The sequence below is a fragment of the Rhinolophus sinicus genome, chromosome 12 (assembly GCF_057876585.1).
Source record: "Rhinolophus sinicus isolate RSI-liver-muscle chromosome 12, RSI-T2T, whole genome shotgun sequence".
NCBI classification, from domain to species: domain Eukaryota; kingdom Metazoa; phylum Chordata; class Mammalia; order Chiroptera; family Rhinolophidae; genus Rhinolophus; species Rhinolophus sinicus.
In genome coordinates, this window is record NC_142512.1 from 55188464 (window position 1) to 55207122 (window position 18659).

The 18659-nt window shown below is 53.3% G+C and overlaps 1 protein-coding gene and 1 long non-coding RNA gene across 14 annotated transcripts in view; one reads left to right on the plus strand and one right to left on the minus strand.

Moving 5' to 3' along the window:
- The window catches only part of LOC109449394 (uncharacterized), an 18331-nt gene extending 11240 nt beyond the window's left edge, over window positions 1-7091 (minus strand). The window contains exons 1-4 of one of the 10 annotated variants that reach the window (XR_012492325.2): window positions 6963-7040; window positions 6673-6766; window positions 5216-5382; window positions 5-98 (exon numbers count right to left, since the gene is read on the minus strand). This is a non-coding gene — a long non-coding RNA (uncharacterized LOC109449394). The other 9 variants (XR_012492328.2, XR_002137693.3, XR_012492324.2 and 6 more) reach the window with 9 other exon arrangements.
- A 97-nt stretch (window positions 7092-7188) lies between these two features.
- Window positions 7189-18432, plus strand: ENGASE (endo-beta-N-acetylglucosaminidase). Of its 4 annotated transcripts, none has more exons than XM_019735631.3 (14): window positions 7189-7450; window positions 8839-8906; window positions 9074-9275; window positions 10179-10327; window positions 10745-10902; window positions 11471-11619; window positions 11974-12139; window positions 13083-13186; window positions 13484-13592; window positions 13811-14001; window positions 14519-14667; window positions 15185-15293; window positions 15625-15739; window positions 15888-18432. In XM_019735631.3, exons 1-14 carry the CDS (start codon window positions 7332-7334, stop codon window positions 16302-16304), a joined length of 2205 nt encoding a protein of 734 aa, XP_019591190.3. In that variant the 5' UTR covers window positions 7189-7331; the 3' UTR covers window positions 16305-18432. The 4 variants fall into 4 exon arrangements, with proteins under 4 accessions (XP_019591190.3, XP_019591191.3, XP_019591193.3 ...); XM_019735632.3 differs by having other exon boundaries at window positions 7191-7450; window positions 15188-15293; XM_019735634.3 differs by lacking the exon at window positions 7189-7450 and adding an exon at window positions 7457-7595.
- Window positions 18433-18659: the final 227 nt, after the last annotated feature.

Sequence of the window (18659 nt, forward strand, 5' to 3'; positions counted from 1 at the left end):
CTACCTCAACAGGCCCCGATAACCAGCTCCTCTTAGGGCAGAATTGAGCAGAGTCCATTTCTCATTATGCAGATGGCCAGGCGAGGACAAAGGATTTCCTGTAGAGATTTCACATATAGGATTAGAAGTCCATATATTCTACATAATTTGGGAACCTCTCTGCCTAAGGTGGAAAAAAAATGTGCCAACTGGTCAACTGAGATGACCACTAAGTTATCCATTCAGTTTGAGATCCCACTTACTAAAAACTGTCCAACAAGTGTGTATTAAATGCTTGCCATGTGGGGGAAACATTCACAGTAGAGTTACCACAATCAAAAATTAAAGTAACGATGCCTGCTACCTTTGAGGAGATAAAAGTCAAGATTGAGAATTGTGGCAGAGAACTTGAAACTCATAAAGAACCAAATGGAAACTCTAGAAGTGAAAAACAAAACAAGTGAACTGAAGAACTTGGTGGGTAAATATACCAGCATATTATATAAAGCAGAAGAGAAAAATCAGTGAATTAGAATATAAGCCAGAAGAAAATATACAGACAGAAGCATGCAGGGACAAAAAGATAGGAAATACAGAATGAAGGATATATCAGTGAAGAGACGACAATGAGAAGGCCCAACATACGTGCAACTGGAGTCCCAGACGGAGAAATGAGAGAAGGCAACAGAAATAACATTTGAAGACAAAATGGCTGAGAATGTAACCAAATTAATGAAAGTTACTAAGGCACAGATTCAAGAAACCCAGTGAATCCCAAGCAGGATGAATAAAATCAAGTCCATACCTCCCATGACACACGGTGGTAAAACCATTGAAAACCAAAGACAAAGAGAAAAATCTTAACAGAAAGAGGGAAAATATTTTGACTCAAAGGAGCAAAGATAAGCCTGACAACTGGCCTCTCAACGGAAGGAGAGAAAGCCTAAAGTTAGTGGAATGGTATATTTAAAGGGCTGAAAAACAGTAACTGTCAATCTAAAGTTCTATTGCCAATGAAAATGAAAAATAAAGACATTTTCAAAGAAACAAAAATTGGAGACTTTGCCACTGGAAAACCTGCACTAAATGAAAATGACCCTGGGGGGAAGGTAGTTGATGCAGGAAAGAATTAGGAGACACCAAAATGGTAAATTTGGTGGTAATTTTAAATGAATGTTGCCTGTATATATATTTTAAAAAATGTCTCAGAAAACAGTTTCGGAGCTTCTCAAAATGTTAAACATAGAGTTACCATGTGGCTCAGCAAACGCACGCCTAAGTACCAGGTGTAACAATTAAGTTCGCAAACTTGTTGCAATGATGTTGGTAACCTTTTTTGATATCAGAGGGATTATTATGAATTTGTACCAACTGGACAAACAGTTAACCAAATGTACTGTTTGGAAGTGCTGAAAAGGCTGTGTGAAAAAGTTAGATGACCTGAATTTTTCGCCAACAATTCATGGCTCTTGCATCACGACAATGCACCAGCTCACAGGGCACTGTCTGTGAGGGAGTTTTTAGCTAGTAAACAAATAACTGTACTGGAACACCCTCCCTATTCACCTGATCTGGCCCCCAGAGACTTCTTTCTTTACCTGAAGAGAAAGGAAATACTGAAAGAAAAACATTTTGATGACATTCAGGACATCAAGGGTAAATATGATGACAGCTCTGATGGCCATTCCAGAAAAAGAGTTTCAAAATTGCTTTGAAGGGTGGACTAGGCGCTGGCATCGGTGCATAGCTTCCCCAGGGGAGGACTTCAAAGGTGACCGTAGTGATATTCAGCAATGAGGTATGTAGCACTTTTTCTAGGATGAGTTCGTGAACTTAATTGTCAGACCTCGTACATACCCAAGAGAATAAAAAGAGACGCCCACACGTAAACCTGTGTACAAATGTCTACAGCAGCATTCTTCATAAAAGCAAGAAAGTCGAAACAACATAAATGTCCACCAATGGATGAATGAATAAGTAAAATGTGACATATCCCCATGGGAATTAAAGGAATGGGGTCCCACTGTACATGCTACAACATGGATAAACCTCAAAAACATCATCCTAAATAAAAGAAGCTGGTCACATAAGACCCACATATTGTATGATTTCATTTATGTGCAATGTCCAGAATAAGCCAATCCACAGAGACAGGAAGTACTGGCGTTTGCCCAATGCTGGGTGTGTGGGGGTGGAGTGGGGAGTAACTGCGGGTGGGTGTCCTGGAGGAGTGACAGAATGTTCTAAAATTGTGGTGATGGTTGCATAACTCTGTGAACATATTAAACATCATTGAACTTGAGCACTTTAAATGGGTGAGTTGTGTTCTATTTGAATTATATCTCAATAAAGTCATTAAAAAAGAAACTATGCTGAAAATCAACACCAAAAAGTAAATTAAGGTATCCCCATATGTTTGGAAGTTAAGAAATATGCTTCTAAATAATTCGTGGATCAAAAGCATTAGTCACAAGAAACAGAACATATTTTGAAGTTAATTAAAATGAAAAAAACTAAATTTCAAAATTTGTGGGATATACTAAAGCCACACTTAAGGCATAGCTTTTACTGCAATATTAGAAAAGGAGAAAGGTTGAAAATCAGGACAAGCATTTTCCTCAAGAAGTTAGGACAAAACAACAAATGAAACCCAAAGAAAGCAAGAAAAAAGAAACAAAGATAAAAGGAAAAATTAATGAAATAGGAAAATAAACATAAAAGAAACATCACCACCGACATCGCTACAGACATGGAAAATAGTTCATGAACCTGAGGACTAACTTCATGTTAATCAACTTGGAAAATGAGATGAAATGAACACTTTTCTTTTTCCAAAAACACAACTTGCAATATGAAAGGGACAATCTGAATGGCCTTAAAAGTGTCAGACAGAATGTGTGAATCAACAGCTTTCCACAAAATAAACTCCCAGGCTCAGATTGTCTTATCGGTAAACTTTACCAAATATTTATGGAAAAATAACCCTACTCTTGCACAAACTCTTCAGACAGGAGAAAAAGGGACTATTGTCCAACTTGTCTTATCATCATCTCATCCAAAACCTGGTGAGAAAATTGCAAGAAAGGAAAATTGTAGGCCAATCTCACTCGTAAACATAGAAAAATCTGAAACACCGTATTAGCAGTAATAGGAAAGTCTTTCCAAAAATCACAGACCAACCGCGGGTCCACATGATAAAAATAAAGCGTGACCCTGACATCAGATACAAAGATAACTCCAGGTGAGTGGTAGATCTGAAGGTGAAAGGCAAAAAAATTAAGTTCCCAGAAAATAGCAGAGAATGGAATATTCCACATTTTCATGACTTTGGGGTAGGGAAATACATTTTGAAAAAGATACAAAAATACTAATTCTAACAGAAAGGGCTGATGAATTCTATTGCAGCCAAATTAAGGACATTTTGGACGGGGTTAGAGAAGAATTAATGGAAATTACAGAGTCTTTAGAACTTAATGAAAATGAAAGCACTAGTTCTCAAAACCTGTGTGAGACAGTGAGTAATTCTCAGAGGGACGTGTATCCCCTCAACTGTGTTCGTATCAAAACAAGATGGATTTAAAAATAAGTGTACCAAACTGTCTACTTTTGAAACCAGAAAAAAGAACAACAAAATAAATCCAAAGAAAACAAGGGGAAAGAAAATAAAAGTGGAGATTAGTGACACAGAAAACAAACAAAATAATAGAACAAAATCAAGTGCTGGTGTTTTGAAAAGACTAATAAAATAGACAGTCCTTCAGCAAAAAGCATCAAGTAAAAAAAAAAAAAAGGAGACACAAATAAACAACATCAGGATTAAAGAGAGACATAACCAACAGATTTAAAAATATGATTAGGAACAACGTAGTACCTCACATTTGAAAACCTCGATGAAATGGACACTTTTCTAGAAAAACATTTATTAGCAAAATTGGCCCAGGAAGAAAGAGAAAAATCTGAATAGGTCAGTAACCAAAAAGGAAGATCAAATACTAAACATCTACCCTGAAAAGGCATCTGGAAGTTAGATAGGTAAAAACACAAAAACCAAAACAAACAAACAAAAATGAAGACAAATGACAATTATTAGCTAAAAATACCGGAGAACATCTTCATGACCTTAACGTCGGGACAGCCCTCCTAACTACCGTGTTTCCCCCAAAATAAGACCGGGTCTTATATTAATTTTTGCTCCAAAAGACGCATTAGGGCTTATGTTCAGGGGATGTCATCCTGAAAAATCATGCTAGGGCTGATTTTCTGGTCAGGTCTTATTTTTGGGGAAACACGGTAGGAGGGAATAGCACAGCCAGAAAGGACGCTGTTAATAATCTTGACCATAGCGAAATCTGAAACACCTGTTCCGCACGAGCCTTTGGAAGTGTTCAAAGATAAGCAGCACGCACATTTGCTCTGTTCATGTAGGTAAGAAGCAAACTGTTAGTAGCCAGAACACATGGCAGATTCCTACATGTCACTAATTAAAGACAACACAGTAGAACAAAGGTCCCAAGGGCAACGTCCCCAATAGGATGGTCACAGAAGAAATGACTCATTTCCAAATGGCTGAGCAATGGCAGCCTCAAGTGGGTGTAAAGGCGCGACGCTATGACTGGAGCCAGAGGCTGGCCCAGGTTCCTTTTATTCATGAAGGCTTTGCTGAGTACCTAGGAGGATGTTATAAAAGGGAGCCTCAGTTCAAAAGCCTTGAGCGTGATTTTGGCTCATGCCCCAGCTGGTCTGAGGCACCTGTCTGAACGGAGGAAAAGTGAGATTCATCGCAGAAGGAACGCACTCAGAAAGAATAAGCAAGAAAATAAATAAATAACAGGCTATTGTTTCGGAAGGTTTTTCTAAAATCCTGTATTTCCCTTGTCATAGATTCAACTACTGTTAATAAATACCCACATAGTATTGGCTTAAATCAGATAGAAGTTTCTTACCTACTTAGGAGTCGGGCCAGTGCAGTACTGAGATCTGTGCTACAGGGGACCCAGGCCCCTTCTCGCTTGTTGCTCTGTGTCCTCCACATACGGCTCCCACCTAGAGTGGGAACTGCTGCAGTTCCCACCATCACATCCTCATGCTCACTGGCAGCCAGCAGGCAGCTCAAACCTGGGCCTTCTCTTCCCAAAAGCCAGAGACGGAAGGGATGCTGGGAGCAATTAGTTCCTGCCATACCTTTCACATATCATCAATGAAGCCAGAGGAGCAGGTGATGGTGATGTCCACTTACCTGGTCTGAGCTTCTGGCCCCAGGACGTTGTGGGAGTCCGCAGGGAAGAGGGCGGGGCAGGCAGAGCAGGCAGATGTGAGCCCAGATCGCCTACTGGGGGCCAGTTGACTACTCTCGGTCGTGCAGGGGAGTCTCCAGGCTCAGCTCCCCTGAGTCACCCTGATTTCCTGTGCGGGTGTGGACAGAGCCCAGATGGCTGAGAGCTCTCCAGCAGATGCCAGAGGGGCCCCACAACAGTGCAAGGTGGTCTGCAGCAAGGCCGCAGTGTAGCTCGCAGGCGGGGCTGCCAACTTTAGCAAATACCCGATCCCAGGTCACTTTGCATTTCAGACAAACGAGGAATAATTGTTTAGTATAGGCATGTCCCATGGTCCATTCATTGTTTATCTGGAAATTTAAATGGGTGTCCTGTATTTCACCTGGAAACCCTATAAGGCTAGGGCTTTAGGGGGCCCAGCCAGGCCTCAGAGGGGTCTGGAGCTCCAGTGGGAACCGGTGTGAGCTCAAGGCAGACATGGGGACCTCCAGAGAGACCAGGAGCCATAGGGCCTCCCGGGCAGGTAGCAAACCGGCCAACACAGAGGCCACAAGACTGGACTGGTCCCTGCCCCAGGGTGTGTGTGCACGTGCGTGCATGTGTGTGTGTGTGTGCGTGCATGTGCGCGTGCATGCAGGGTTACCTGTGTCTCCCTGCTCCCCAACCTACAGAGAGGAGCAGAGGAGGGAGGCCCTGGCGTATTCCCCCCGCACCCCAGAGACTGCACATTATCCAAGGGCTGTTTAAAGTTTCTCTAAGAATTGTGTTAGTTCTCAGGATGACACATTTATTTATTTTTCCCACTAGGCTGCAGGTGAGCTCTCAGGAACATCTGGTTCGATGCAGACCGAGTACAGACTCCACGTCTCCTGCACTCACCTGAGCACAGCCGGTGTGAGCTGGGGGACCCTGCTCCCCCTTCTCAGGGCTTCGCAGTCTCTGTCCTCCCTGGGATCCGCATCCGGGCTCCTGAGTGACCAGTCCTCCCTACAGCACAGCCGGGGCCCCATTCCTCAGCCTGAGTCACCTTCCCCACTCTCAGGGTTTATGGAAACTTGGGGCCTCACAAAGTTCAAAGTCCACCGTGAGGACAACAAAGAGGCCCACCCAACGTGGCCTGGGCGTGGACTGGGGGCAGCTGCAGGCCAGCTGAGACACTCCCAGCTGCACCAAGAGGCCCTGGGGGCTGGGTGAGGAGACTGACGCTGGCCCAAACTTGGCCCTGTGGGGCCCAGCCTGGGTCTGGCTTCCCAGACCCTTCTCGTCCAGGCTCAGGCTTCCCTTCAATCAGGTCTCCTGTGAACTCGTCTGTGGCCCAGAGACCACGGAGCTCGTCTCTGAGTTACCTCCAGCCCTGCGTGCTCAGGGGTAGGTCTGGGAGAACAGGAAACATGTGGACAGCTACGTGCAGTCTACTCACCCACGTCTGCTGGTATCTGCCCCTGGCCTTTCATCGTCTTCTTTACGTTACAAACTGTCCTGTCCAGAGACTCAGCCATCTCCCCCACCCCACCCTGTGAAAAAGTAGTTCTTCTATTTACATATTCATTTCAATATTCCTGACCTATAAACGGGTCTTTTTCGATTCTCCTTTGAACTAGTTATAACATGTCTGGTTCCTTTGCTGCCTAGAGTAGAACAAAGTCTTTAACACTTGTCCATACTTACACCTGAATGAAAATTGTGGTTTCGCCATTTTCTGAAAATTACCTGTGAAACAGGGGTTAGACGAACTGTCTCACTTCTACAGCTTACCGCCTCTGGGACCTGCGAGACAGGACTTCTCTGAAAAACGAGGCTCGCGCCGGGGAGGGGGCGGTGAGCACCCTGGGCTCAGGCCCCGCCCAGGCCCCCGCCGTTCTCCGCGGCCCCGCCCCTCGCCCTGGCCCCGCCCCCTGGCTACAAAGTCCTGGCGGCGGGGACACCGGCTCAGAGCATCAGCCAGGAGGTGGCCTGCACCCAGTCGGGCCCGGCATCCGTGCCTCGCAGTCCCCATTGGCAGGCGGGCGGCAGCGGAGGCGGGCCCTGGTCTGCGATTGGCGGCGGCGGGCGGTGGGTGGCGGCCGGCGTGGCTGTGTCATGGAGGCGCCTGGAGTCGCTGAGCCGGGAGTCGCTACCCAGGCGGCGGCGCTCCTGCAGGAGCTGCCGCTGCGGGCGCCCGCGATCACAGAGCAGCGGGAGCGGCGGGCGCGGACGAGGTGTGCGGAGGGCCGGGTGGGCAAGCCTGGAGGCCCTGCCTCCCGCGGCGGGCGATAATGCCAACCTCTCCTGGCCGTGGGTCACCCAAAGGACCCTAGCCTGGCATTTGAAATTGATCAGTGGAGGCCAGCTGGTGTAATTAGGGTAATTGACGTCCACGCTGGACAGCAAGGGGCTGGTGGCGGGAGTGGGGACTTTGAACCGGGTCTTGAGGAAGGCAGGAAGGTTTCAGCGGGTGGGAATGGGGGGAAGGGTTTTCAGTGTGAGGGAACAGAACTGACAAAGGCACAGAGGCATGGAAGGGTGACCATGCCCTTCTGGGCCCCCGCTTCTTCCTTGTTGGGGCATTTGCTCACCTGGGGGGAAGTTAGGCGCACAGATGTGACTACCTTCTGGAAACAGCATCTGTAGCTTTGTTTTTAAACCCAAAGGAGAGAGACTGGGGGGTGTTTCAGACTGGACATCTGTGAAAGCTAATGGTCGCGGGCTGGTGGGGAAGAGGAGGGCAGTGGAACTTCGAAAAGGAGCATTTCGGTGGCATTTCTACTTGAATCTGTCCCATTCCTTCCACCCACCCCTATAGTTCTTGGGGTCCCCTTAAGCCCCCTTCTGAAGGCCCTGGGTCAGTATTCAGGCATGGCAGATCCTAAAGAGGGAGCTTTACCCACAAAAATGGAAAATGGAAGCGGGGTGTTGGCAGATGATACCCCCATTAACAAAGACGTGTCTCGGATGTTGGTAGATTTAGAGAATTTCAACTTTGAAGCCCCTGGCCAATAAATAAATGGCAGCTGCAGGATCCTCTCATCGCTCTAAAAACAATCATTTTTGAAAAGAAAGCTGTTTAATTTATTCATCCAGGGTTTTCCGGCTTAATGTGCCAAGGCTGTTCTTCTCTCCATAACAACCCTCCATGACAACCCTATATTACACCCCATAAGAGTCCTCCCATGGGGAGTTAGGATTCCGCAGAACATACTTAGGGAAACGTGGCCTGTAGGGAAAGCTTGACCGCTGTTCTCTTAGGCCCTTAACCTTTCTCGTTTTCAGTTTTCCTGGTTCCTTGGCTATAGCAAAACCTGTGAGATAGCTATAGCTTTGGTCTCTGCAGGGTGACATTGGGGTGTCTGTTTTAGAGAGTGAGGGGCTCATTCACAACAAGCAGTAGTGATTGCATGTCTGTCCAAGCCGAGGCCGAGCCTGCTGCTAACACAGGCTGCTGCACTCAATTTGATGCTCGTGTCCAGGGTTTGCATTAAAAAATGTAAGCCAGAGAATCTTCCCCCTTACATGTGTAGATGGGGCCTGGTCCATTTGCTTCTAAGTGTTTTTTTTTTTTTTAACCCTTTTACGTAGGAAAAAAATTTAAAACTCCCTCTTTGCTTAGAATCGAAGAGGAGCAAGAAGCAGCAGTCTTTCGTGAAGTGGTCACTTTCACCCCGGACCCAATGCCAGGTAAGAAGGTCCGAGGAGGTGCTAAGCATCGTGTCCACATCCACTCTTAGGGCTTTCGGGCTGGGCTGCCCACTCCCCGGTTCAAGTTCTCTCTCAGTGATTGTCAGAGCGTCATCAATAACCCCATACTTGCCACTGCTTCCTCACCGTGTCCCTCCTCTGACCAGTCAGATACTATGACAAGGACACCACCAGCCCCATCAGCTTTTACTTCTCATCCCTGGAGGAACTCTTGGCGTGGACACCCGACGTGGAGGACAGCTTTAACGTGGCCTTGGCACCCCCTGAGTGTCGGCAGCCCCCTCTGAGCAGCCGGAGGCCCCGGACTTTGCTGTGTCATGACATGATGGGCGGGTACCTGGATGACAAGTGAGGGCATTGCCTGCGTTTATTTTCTGCTTGTTTTCCTTTGATGGATGGGCTGGAGGGCAGGGAGAGTGCCTGTCGTGTGGCAGAAAGCACTGGGAGTCAGGAGACCTGCGTGAGCCTAGAGTGCCACCAGTGGGAGAGCAGATGAGGCCTCCCTCAGTGTTCACCTGTAAGAAGAGGCGCTGGGCTAGGCAGAGCCACGCCTGTCGGCTCTGAGACCATCTGAATCCCAGCACTGCCTGCACCTGAGTCTGGCCGGGTGGTGCGGGCACAGCAGCAGGGCACTCTCTTCCCCCATTTCTTGGCTTCACCTTCCTCAGCTGAGCTCTGATTCTATCTGGTCCGCTGGCTCTGGCCTCGAATGCTCCGAGGCACTACCTGCCCCTCCCGTTCCTAGCAAGGGACATTTTTCCCCCAGAGTTACTGCAGGATCAGCTCACTGATCTTAACCGTCCTTACAGCAATCTTGGACATGACGGTTGATGGGAAGGCTTGAGTCAGAGCTGGCCATCAAGGTGCAGACAGGCAGGTGACGAAATCTTACATGCAGGTGCCTTACATGCAAGGAGACTGCTGGAGGAACTGCTTACCTTTGAACAGAGTTGGAGCATTTGCATGAGTCCTTCTGCTTCTCTTTCCTTCCGTGTTCCTTGGTCATCGAGGCTAAAAACACCCCGTCTATCGGATCTGAGAGCAAATGCCTGCATGGCCTGCGGACAGCGTTTCCCTTAAGACTAACCGTCTTGGCATCAGGACGGTGGCACAATCCTGCCCCTTGCCGCGGTATCTGTGCAGGGCCTGGTACATGGCAGGCTTCTGCAGAGCTTGCTCTCTCTCCACCTGGACGTTGCTGTGTCTTTATTCTGCTTCCTGGGTCCTGACTGGTTCTGTTTCTCTGCCCAGGTTTATTCAGGGCTCAGCGGCGCAGAACCCCTACTCCTTCTACCACTGGCAGTATATTGACATCTTCGTGTACTTCAGCCATCACACGGTCACCATCCCCCCGGTGGGCTGGACCAATGCTGCCCACAGGCACGGGGTCTGTGTGCTGGGTAAGAGCCAAAGACAGGACTCCCACTTGGCTAGACTCCTGCGCGATGACAGGGCTGGGCTGGGCTCCTAGTGAGTAGAGCGCCTCGCCTGGGGGCTGCCTGATCGGTTAGGACAGCTGGAGGCTGACTGATTCTGGAAAGGATAGTCAGTGTCTTCAGTTTTGCAGGCCCCTGGGTTGCTGTTATGACAGCTCAGCCAGAGGTGGCTGAGCCCGGGGTACAGCACTACTTCTCAAGCGTTCACCTGCATGGGGATCCTCGGTTGGCTTGTTTAAGCCCCACGGCTGGGCCCCAGCCCAAGGGTATCTGACTCACAGCCAAGAATTTGAGTGTCTAACAGGCATGTAGGCCATACGAGGCTGCTGATGCAGCAACCACCAGTTCCCACGCCTGACCCACTTCTATCCTGACCCGCAGGCACTTTCATCACCGAGTGGCAAGAAGGTGGGCAGCTGTGCGAAGCCTTCCTAGCTGGGGACGAGCACTCGTACCGGGCAGTGGCGGACCAGCTGGTCCTGATCGCCCAGTTTTTCCGTTTCGATGGCTGGCTGATCAACATCGAGAACTCTCTGAGTGTGAGCATGGCCCTTTTCTTGGCACTGGTCCAGCCCAGCCCCTGCTGCCGCGTGCTGTCCCTTCACCGTGTCCTCAGCCTCCCCTCAGCGCGCTCCCAGGCCGGCCCCATGATGGTGGCAGGAGCCCCTACTCGCCTCCAGTGAGGCAGCTCCAATCCCCGTTACTCAGCAGCGACGACACAGGGCCTCGCCCCAGTGCTGTGTCCAGGAGGCCTGCACGGCTGAGCTTGGCTTCTCCAGCTCCGTCATGGTGACACGCGCCCCCTCCTCCGTCTCTGCTTGGTTCGGGCTGCATGTGTGGCTTCCTTTTGAGACTCTCCCCTCTCATGGCGTTTTCTCTTTTCCTGACCGCTGTGTCCATGTCCTTCCTGCTTCAGATGAAGGAAAGTCGGACCTCTGGCTGGACCCTCCCCTTGGCGACTTGTGGGGCTGACTGGCTTCCGGGACCATGGCGGTTTTGGGGGACCTGGCTGCTCCTGGGATTGTGTCCTGTCTGTCCTGCGCTAGGCATGTCTCAGGACAGACATTTCTGGGCCTCACTGGGTCTTGTCTGCGTCCTTCTCCCCAGCTGGCCGCAGTGGGGAACATGCCCCACTTCCTTCAGTACCTGACCACTCAGCTGCATCAACATGTCCCTGGGGGCTTGGTGCTCTGGTACGACAGCGTGGTGAGCAGTGGCCAGCTCAAATGGCAGAATGAGCTAAACGAACACAATAGGTGAGCCTGCAGGATGGCGGCGCTGGCCCTCGGGGCAGAGATGTGGGAGCTCTGTATCTCTCCTGGCGGACGGCATTGCGCAAATGACCGCCTTGGGTAAAGAGGGAGCGGGCAGCGTCATCTCGTAACCTGGTGCTCAGCAGGCAGAATTAGCGCCTGGCCGCTTGGTGCTGTGCCGGGGGCTGTAGGCCACGTTTGTGGGCTCAGCCCCTGTTCTTTGGGAGACTATGCTCTGGGTCCTGGCGGCAGCCCACAGTCTGGGTCGTGTGTGGACGCGGGTGCTGGCAGGGGAAGAAGACTGAGACAGCAGGACAAGCACCCTGGTCCTTCACCCCGGCCTTTGCCATCTTGCAGGGTCTTCTTTGATTCCTGTGACGGGTTCTTCACCAACTATAACTGGCAGGCGGGACATCTGGAGCGAATGCGGGGCCAGGCCGGGGAGCGCCAGGCCGATGTCTATGTGGGAGTGGACGTGTTTGCCCGGGGAAACGTTGTCGGGGGCCGATTTGACACCAACAAGGTGGGTGGTGGCACTGGAGGCCAGGGGTGGGGACAGTGGCCTGCGTGCCTTCCGTGGGGCTTAGATTTCTTGTGGCCCTTTCATTCCCATCTCTCTTTGAGGGAGAGAGGCAGCAGTTTATTTTCCTAGAGTAGGGAAACTGAGGCACCCAGAAACTTCAGTGACCTGCCCTAAGGCCAAGCTGTGCCCTAAAATCCTAACTTCCACCCATTTCTACGGTCAGATGGTGCTTTTCATACAGGTGTTAATGCACAAAGGCACCTGTGCCCACTGCGGTCTCACCTCTAGCTAGCTTGACATACTTTGAAGGATGCTAAGCTAGCGTCTTAAACCTTGGTGGACTTGGGGATGCTGGAGTCAAACAGCAGGGCTTCCTTTCACAGGCAGCTCTGGGCTAAGGACCCAGGTGACAAACGCACGGTTTGGGAGCTGCTGGTTTACTAACTAGTGAGGTTTTCTGGCAAGGCAAGTCATGTCGGCTGTGAGGAAAGAGAAGAGGGGCTACGGGGCTAATGTACCTGCTGTGGGATAAGTAGGGAGTCAGCTTGTCTCCTGGGCTGTCAGACCTGCCTTCCCCCCCACCCCCACCAGGTGCCACAGGGACAGTCTCATTAATTAAGCTTAAGTGATTAAATTAATCCAATAACTGAAGATTCTCTCCAACCCTGTGAGTCTGGTAACAGAGCAGGGTGGGGTGTAGGGAGAGAGAGCAACTACAGTGAGGGGTATAGCTGTGCGCGCCCCACCCGCAGACCCCTGCCCACAGTAGCACCCACTTCCGGTCGCCTGTGGGACTGTAGGGATGAACCCGAAAGCCTTGCGTGGAGCTGGGAGGGAGAGTGGGCAGCCCCCGCCTTCCCAGGCCGCCCCCGGGAGAGCCCACCTGTCTGGACACTGGTTGTGTCCTGACGCGCCCATCATGTCCCTGCTGCTGTGTCTCTAGTCTCTCGAGCTGATCCGAAAGCACGGGTTCTCGGCGGCCCTGTTTGCGCCAGGCTGGGTGTACGAGTGTTTGGAGAAGAAGAATTTCTTCCAGAACCAGGACAAGTGAGTCCTGCCCGACTCAAGGCTTAGCGGGGGCTGATGGCAGCGAGGGGTCTCAGGGGACTTCTCGAGGCGCCTCAGGCCTGACTCTCTCGGGGATGGTCAAGGCAGGACGCGTGGCCCCGCCGCCCAGGCTGCTTCCGGGGGCGGGGTCTCGGAGGGATCACTTCCCACAGATGTGCGCCTCCCACATGCCCGTGTTGGGGGATGTGGGCCAGCCGGAGTCACAGGGCATCACAGGGCGTGAGCTGAGGGGAGGCGCCCCTTTATTCTAGACTTGAACTGCTGGTTTCTCCGCAGGTTCTGGAGTCTGCTGGCTGGCTACCTGCCCACCCATAGCATCTGCTCCTTGCCCTTTGTCACTTCTTTCTGCATGGGCATGGGGGCTCGAAGAGTCTGCTATGGCCAGGTGTGTGGGCCACCGTGCTGGGTGACCGCGGGCAGTGGGGTTCCTTCCCGTGACAAAGGGGCAGCCTTTTTTCCGTGTCTTGGGGCGCCTCCTGGGAGGGGCGGGAGGGGCCTTGGGGCTTGTGAAGGGGATGATGGCCGCTCTGTTCTTTCTGTCACATCTGTGCACACACTGTTCTGCCCTCCCAGTCGTCCCTCCAATGCTGCGTTTTCCTCTAGGAGGTGGCGGTGGGGCCCTGGTACCACCCAAGTGCCCAGGAAATCCAGCCCCTGTTTGGAGAGCACAGACTGGAAGGGGACGGAGGGGGCTGGGTGAAGACGCTCAGCTGCATGGCAGACGCCTGGAATGGGGGCAGCTCCCTGCTCATCGAGGGGGTGATTCCGCCTGAGGTCAGAGAGGTGGTTGTGAGGTAGGTGAGTGAGTGGGAGGAGATTTGGGGATCACCATCTTCTCCCCTTATCTGTGTTGATGGTGTAACCGGGCAGGTGGGCGGCGGAGGCCGGAATGAGGCCAGAGGCCAGAACCGAGGTGTGTCCCACTGTGGCGAAAACACAGCACACAGTTTACCGCCTTCAGCAGTTTTCAGTGTACAGTGTGGTAGTGTGAACTATATGCACACTGGTGGGGACCCAATCTCCAGAACTGTGTCATCTTGCAAAACTGGAACTGTCCACACTGCACGGTTCCCACCCCTGCCCCAGCCCTGGCCCCCACACTCCACTTTCTGTTCCTGAGACTGAGTGCTTCAGATACCTCTTGTCTATAGGATTGCAGAACTGGGACGTTTCAGCCACAGAGGACCTGGTTTTGGGGGAAGGGCATCCCCAGAGTGGGCCTCTGGCCCCCGAGCTCCCTGGAGGGAGAGGTTGGTGGCTGGCGTGCTGGAACCAGCTCAAGCCACTCATCATAGGCCCTTCCTCCTCCAGGTTATTCTCCCTGCAGGTCCCAATGCCACCTGAAGTCTTCCTGTCCATGGTGTATAAGCTCGAAGGGCCTTCGAATGTCAGGGTGGCTTTGGAGCTCACCACAGGGGATGCGGGCAGCTGTCACATCGGTGACATCTGTCCGTTGAATGGTGAGGGGATGGGGTTGGCTCCTGCCTCTCTTTGCAGGTCTCTCCCCCTTCTCCGGACAGCTCAGGGAAGAGGGGCCCAGAAGGGAGAAGGTGCACGGGGTGTGCAGGAAGCTGGCGTCAGCAGTGTCAGGCCATCCTGCCTGCTGTGACGGTGCCATTGTGGTCCAGCTGCGGGCGGGGAGCTTCACCCCTCAGCCGAGCCCTCTGGCCCACGGCCCCGGTCGGGCAGCACGGCCTGCTGTATGGGGTTGGATGTGTGCTGCAGAGACTTGGGGAGTGGCCTCCTGCCAGCTGTGACACAGAGGGGGGACATGGCAGGGGCTGGGGAGAAGCCAGGAGAGTGAGGCCACGGCCAGTCCCGAGCATCCATCCGCACACCTGCCTGCTGTCCACCCTGTGCTCCTTTCCAAGGCCTCAGCCTGTCCTGGGCCACACGTGCCTGGGGCGCCCCTGCTCTGACACCTTCCGGTGCCATTTCCTGTGGGTTCTCTCTCAAGTTCCGTGTCTCGTCCCCCAGCAGAAACAAGCTGCAGGCACAGCCCCCAACTCCTCCAGGCGCCCCCCACCAAGCTGGCCAGATCGGTGGGCCACTGTGGCCAGCAGCTCAGTGGGGGCTGGGTCCAGCGGTAAGTCCTCCTTCCTGTGAAGCCCCCGCAGGGCATGACCACACTGGTGGGGACTTGAGGAGTGAGGGGTTCTGTGTTGAGAAGCCCCAGAACTGGAGGGATGGAGGGGCCCTGGAGTAACCACCTGCATTTCAGGCAGCCCCCCAACAAGCCCAGGATACTCACAGGGAGTGGTCTGGTCATGCCATAGCTCTGGGGTTCCCCACTGACTACAGGGTCCACTTTGGGCTGGGTCTCCCTTCCCGCCATGGCGGGGCCTCTGCACAGCCAGTCTGGAAGGCTCTGAGCTGAGGCAGCTTCCTTGTGACCAGCCTCCGTTTGCCTCTGTCAGCTGCTATAAAGTGAACCTGCAAGGCTGTCTCCTGGGGGACCTGCTAGTTAGCTTCCATCGGCTTCCAGGCAGCCGGAAGCAGGAGAACTTCGTCTGTCGCCTTGGAGAGATCCAGGTGAGGCAGGCTCAGCTGAGCACCCATCTCCTGTCTCCTCTGGTTCAGGGGGGTTGGGGTGGAGGGACCCAGGCGGGGGACGTGCAGGGGTGGCCCCCTCAGCCGCCCCCGTGGGCTTCTCAGCGGCATGCCTTCTCTCTCCTGCCAGGTGGTGGATGCTAAGAGCTTGCTGGCCCCTCTGCCCCAGGTGCAGGCCATCTCTCTGTCACATGTCCGCTGGCAGCCAGCCGCCTCTTTGGCCTCTTCCGGGGAGGGGCCCCCTGCTGGGCTCCGGCTCAGCTGTACTCTGCACTGGTCCTTCCCTCTGTCCCACGTCCGATGCTTCCGGCTCCACTGCTGCCCAGGGATTGGAGGTGGTCCTCTCGGCAGGGGAGAGAAGCCCATGCTCCTGGGCCTGGCTTTTGTCAACCAGTACAGGATTGTGGACCTGGCAGTGGCCACCGCTGGGCCTGGCCAGGATGGCCATGTGGAGTTCCTGGTGGAGCCTGTCCCCAGGGAGGGGTTCCTGGTGCCGCAGGCCGAGTGGGGCAGGGCGGCTGTGCAGTACTCCATGCCCAGCACGTGAGCGAACATTAAACCAGTCTCCCGCCTCACGGCGACGGCTCCTTCCGCAATGGGGCCAGGAAGTGTGGGGGCAGCGGCGGGAGACCCCAGGTCCCCAGAAGGCTGTGCTGCGGCTTTCGTGGGGGGCATTTGTGACAGGAAAGCCGAGAAGTCAGCGTGCTGGGCTGACCCCTGAGGTGCATGGACCCCGTTTTTTCCTCATCCCTCTATAGTGCACACTTCCCAGGGTACTGGGAAAGGATTTGGGATAGTCCAGAAAATTCCATGAAGGGTATTTCCTAATAGGCTGAAAGACGCTCATGCTGAGAATGGTGACCTCTTACCCCTGCAGATGGGACAATGAGAAACGAGCTTACACTGTGGCACGAAGGCTCGGAGCAGGCCCTAACGATGTTTTGAGGGTGCAGACTGCACTAGCAGAGGCTGCAGTGGGGACTGGGGGGTGCAGTGAGGGTGGGTGGGCGTGGAACAGTGGGCGCCTGCAGGGCCCCTGGCGATGGTACCTGGGGACTAGTCTGTGTCCCCTTGGGAGTGGGAACCCAGGGCCAGGCCGGCACCAGCTGCATCTCCACCTGGAGGGTGGGTCACCGCTGTCCAGACCACCTTGTGTTGTGGCTTTCCCGATTTACTGTCCTGAGCCGGAACTATTTCTGAAACATTCTCACTGGCCTGTCTCCTGCTACTTCTCTCCAGGGTTGTAGTTACAGGGCGAAGCTTGCAGGGGGCAGCCTGGGCGCCTTGGCTCCGCCTCTGCTCGGAACGAGCGTCCAGGCGTGGGCTGTAGGATCCCCAGCAGGGCCCAGCCCAGCCCACGGCCTTCGTGTGGGAGCTCTGGGCCCACTGTCCCTTTCCACCGCCCCGCTCAGCCTTTCCCAGGGCCAGGCACCTTGAGTAGGTATTCCAAGGGACAGCCCTCTCCACTGCCGTCATCTTCCTCTCTCGCTTCCTTCTCTCCTGGCACCTTCCTCTCCCCACTGTGTGTGCTGAGGCCAGCCAGGGGCTCTGCCCAGGGAGGAGGGGGCTAAGTGAGCCGGATGTGACGTCTGCAGCCACACAGCTGGGCCACCGAGGTGGTTTCCTGGGGTGCGGTCTCCACCTTGGGTAATCCTGCTTCTCTCCAGTGCCGAGAAGGGTCTGTTGTGACCCTTTGATGGGGTCCAAGGCCCAGGTTTCACCCCAGGCCTCTTCCCATCCCCCGTCCTCTGTGCTGAGATGTGGATGGTGCCAAGGGCTAGGACACTGGGGTCACGTGACCTCCCAGCAAGTGGCCTCATGTGCCAGCTCCGGGCCAGCTGTAGCAAGGGAGAGACCACCAGGCGGCAGTGCAGCCACACCGCTTCTCGGGCGTAGGGTCCCCGGCTTTGGGAGGGGTGGGCGGGCCAGGTAAAATCGGCCTGTGGGACAGCTGGTCTTCCAGGGGGACACTTGCCTCCATCTCCACTTCCCCTGCTCTCCCAGGTGCCCACCTTCCTTTCACAGCACGACACAGGGACTCAGCTTCCATGTCTTTCCTCATTGGGAACAATGTACTTTTTATGTCCCACACGTGTGGCCCCGCCAGCTGGGTCCCAGGAGGGGGTAGATGGCTCCTCCAGGCCAGAAGAGGCCGAAACAGGTTTCCCGCGGGAGCTGCTGCCACGGGAACTGCTCGTCCCACTTTTCTCTGTTTTGACAATTCCCTGAGCACTTTGAGCCTCTCTCGTTTCGAACCAGGGGGATCCGGGGTGGGCTTCCCCGCCTTTCTCCCCAAGAGGTGAGAGCAGGCGGCGGGGGGTGGGGGAATGGGCAGGGTGCCTAGAAGTGGGCAACACAGCCATTCACGTCTGCTGCCCTTTTCATGAAGGCCTTACAAAAAAATGCTGGTTCCCCCGAATATTTTATGCAGAAGAGGGAAAATTTATAGTGGCAATTATTTTCTCAGAGTCTGGTGAACAGGCAATTAGAAATAAGGGGGTTTAGCAGAGCGTGGCGCGACAGCAGCACACAGCCCATGCCCCAGGAGCGCGGTCCCCAGTCCCACCGACAGGCAAGGCTCGTATGCAGGAAAATTAATGTCGGCCTTTAAGCCTGTGTCCCTCTGGTGGGTGTAATTGCTCTGAAATAAATTACCCAGCATCGTGAAAAATGAACTCGAGTCTTGGTGAGATGTGTTGGGGGCTCCGTGTGGGAGTCTGGCCCCGGCCCAACCCCTCGCTCAAGGCTTCCCGCCCTTGGGCTTCTGCTGCTTCCCACTCCGTTCTCCTTCCTTCCTCTTCCGGGGCAGCAGCCTTCCAGGAATGGGAACTCACACCCTGCTGGTGCAGTGGGCTCCTGGGACCACCTGGCCTGTCAGTTGCAGAGCCAGGTGCATGGGTGA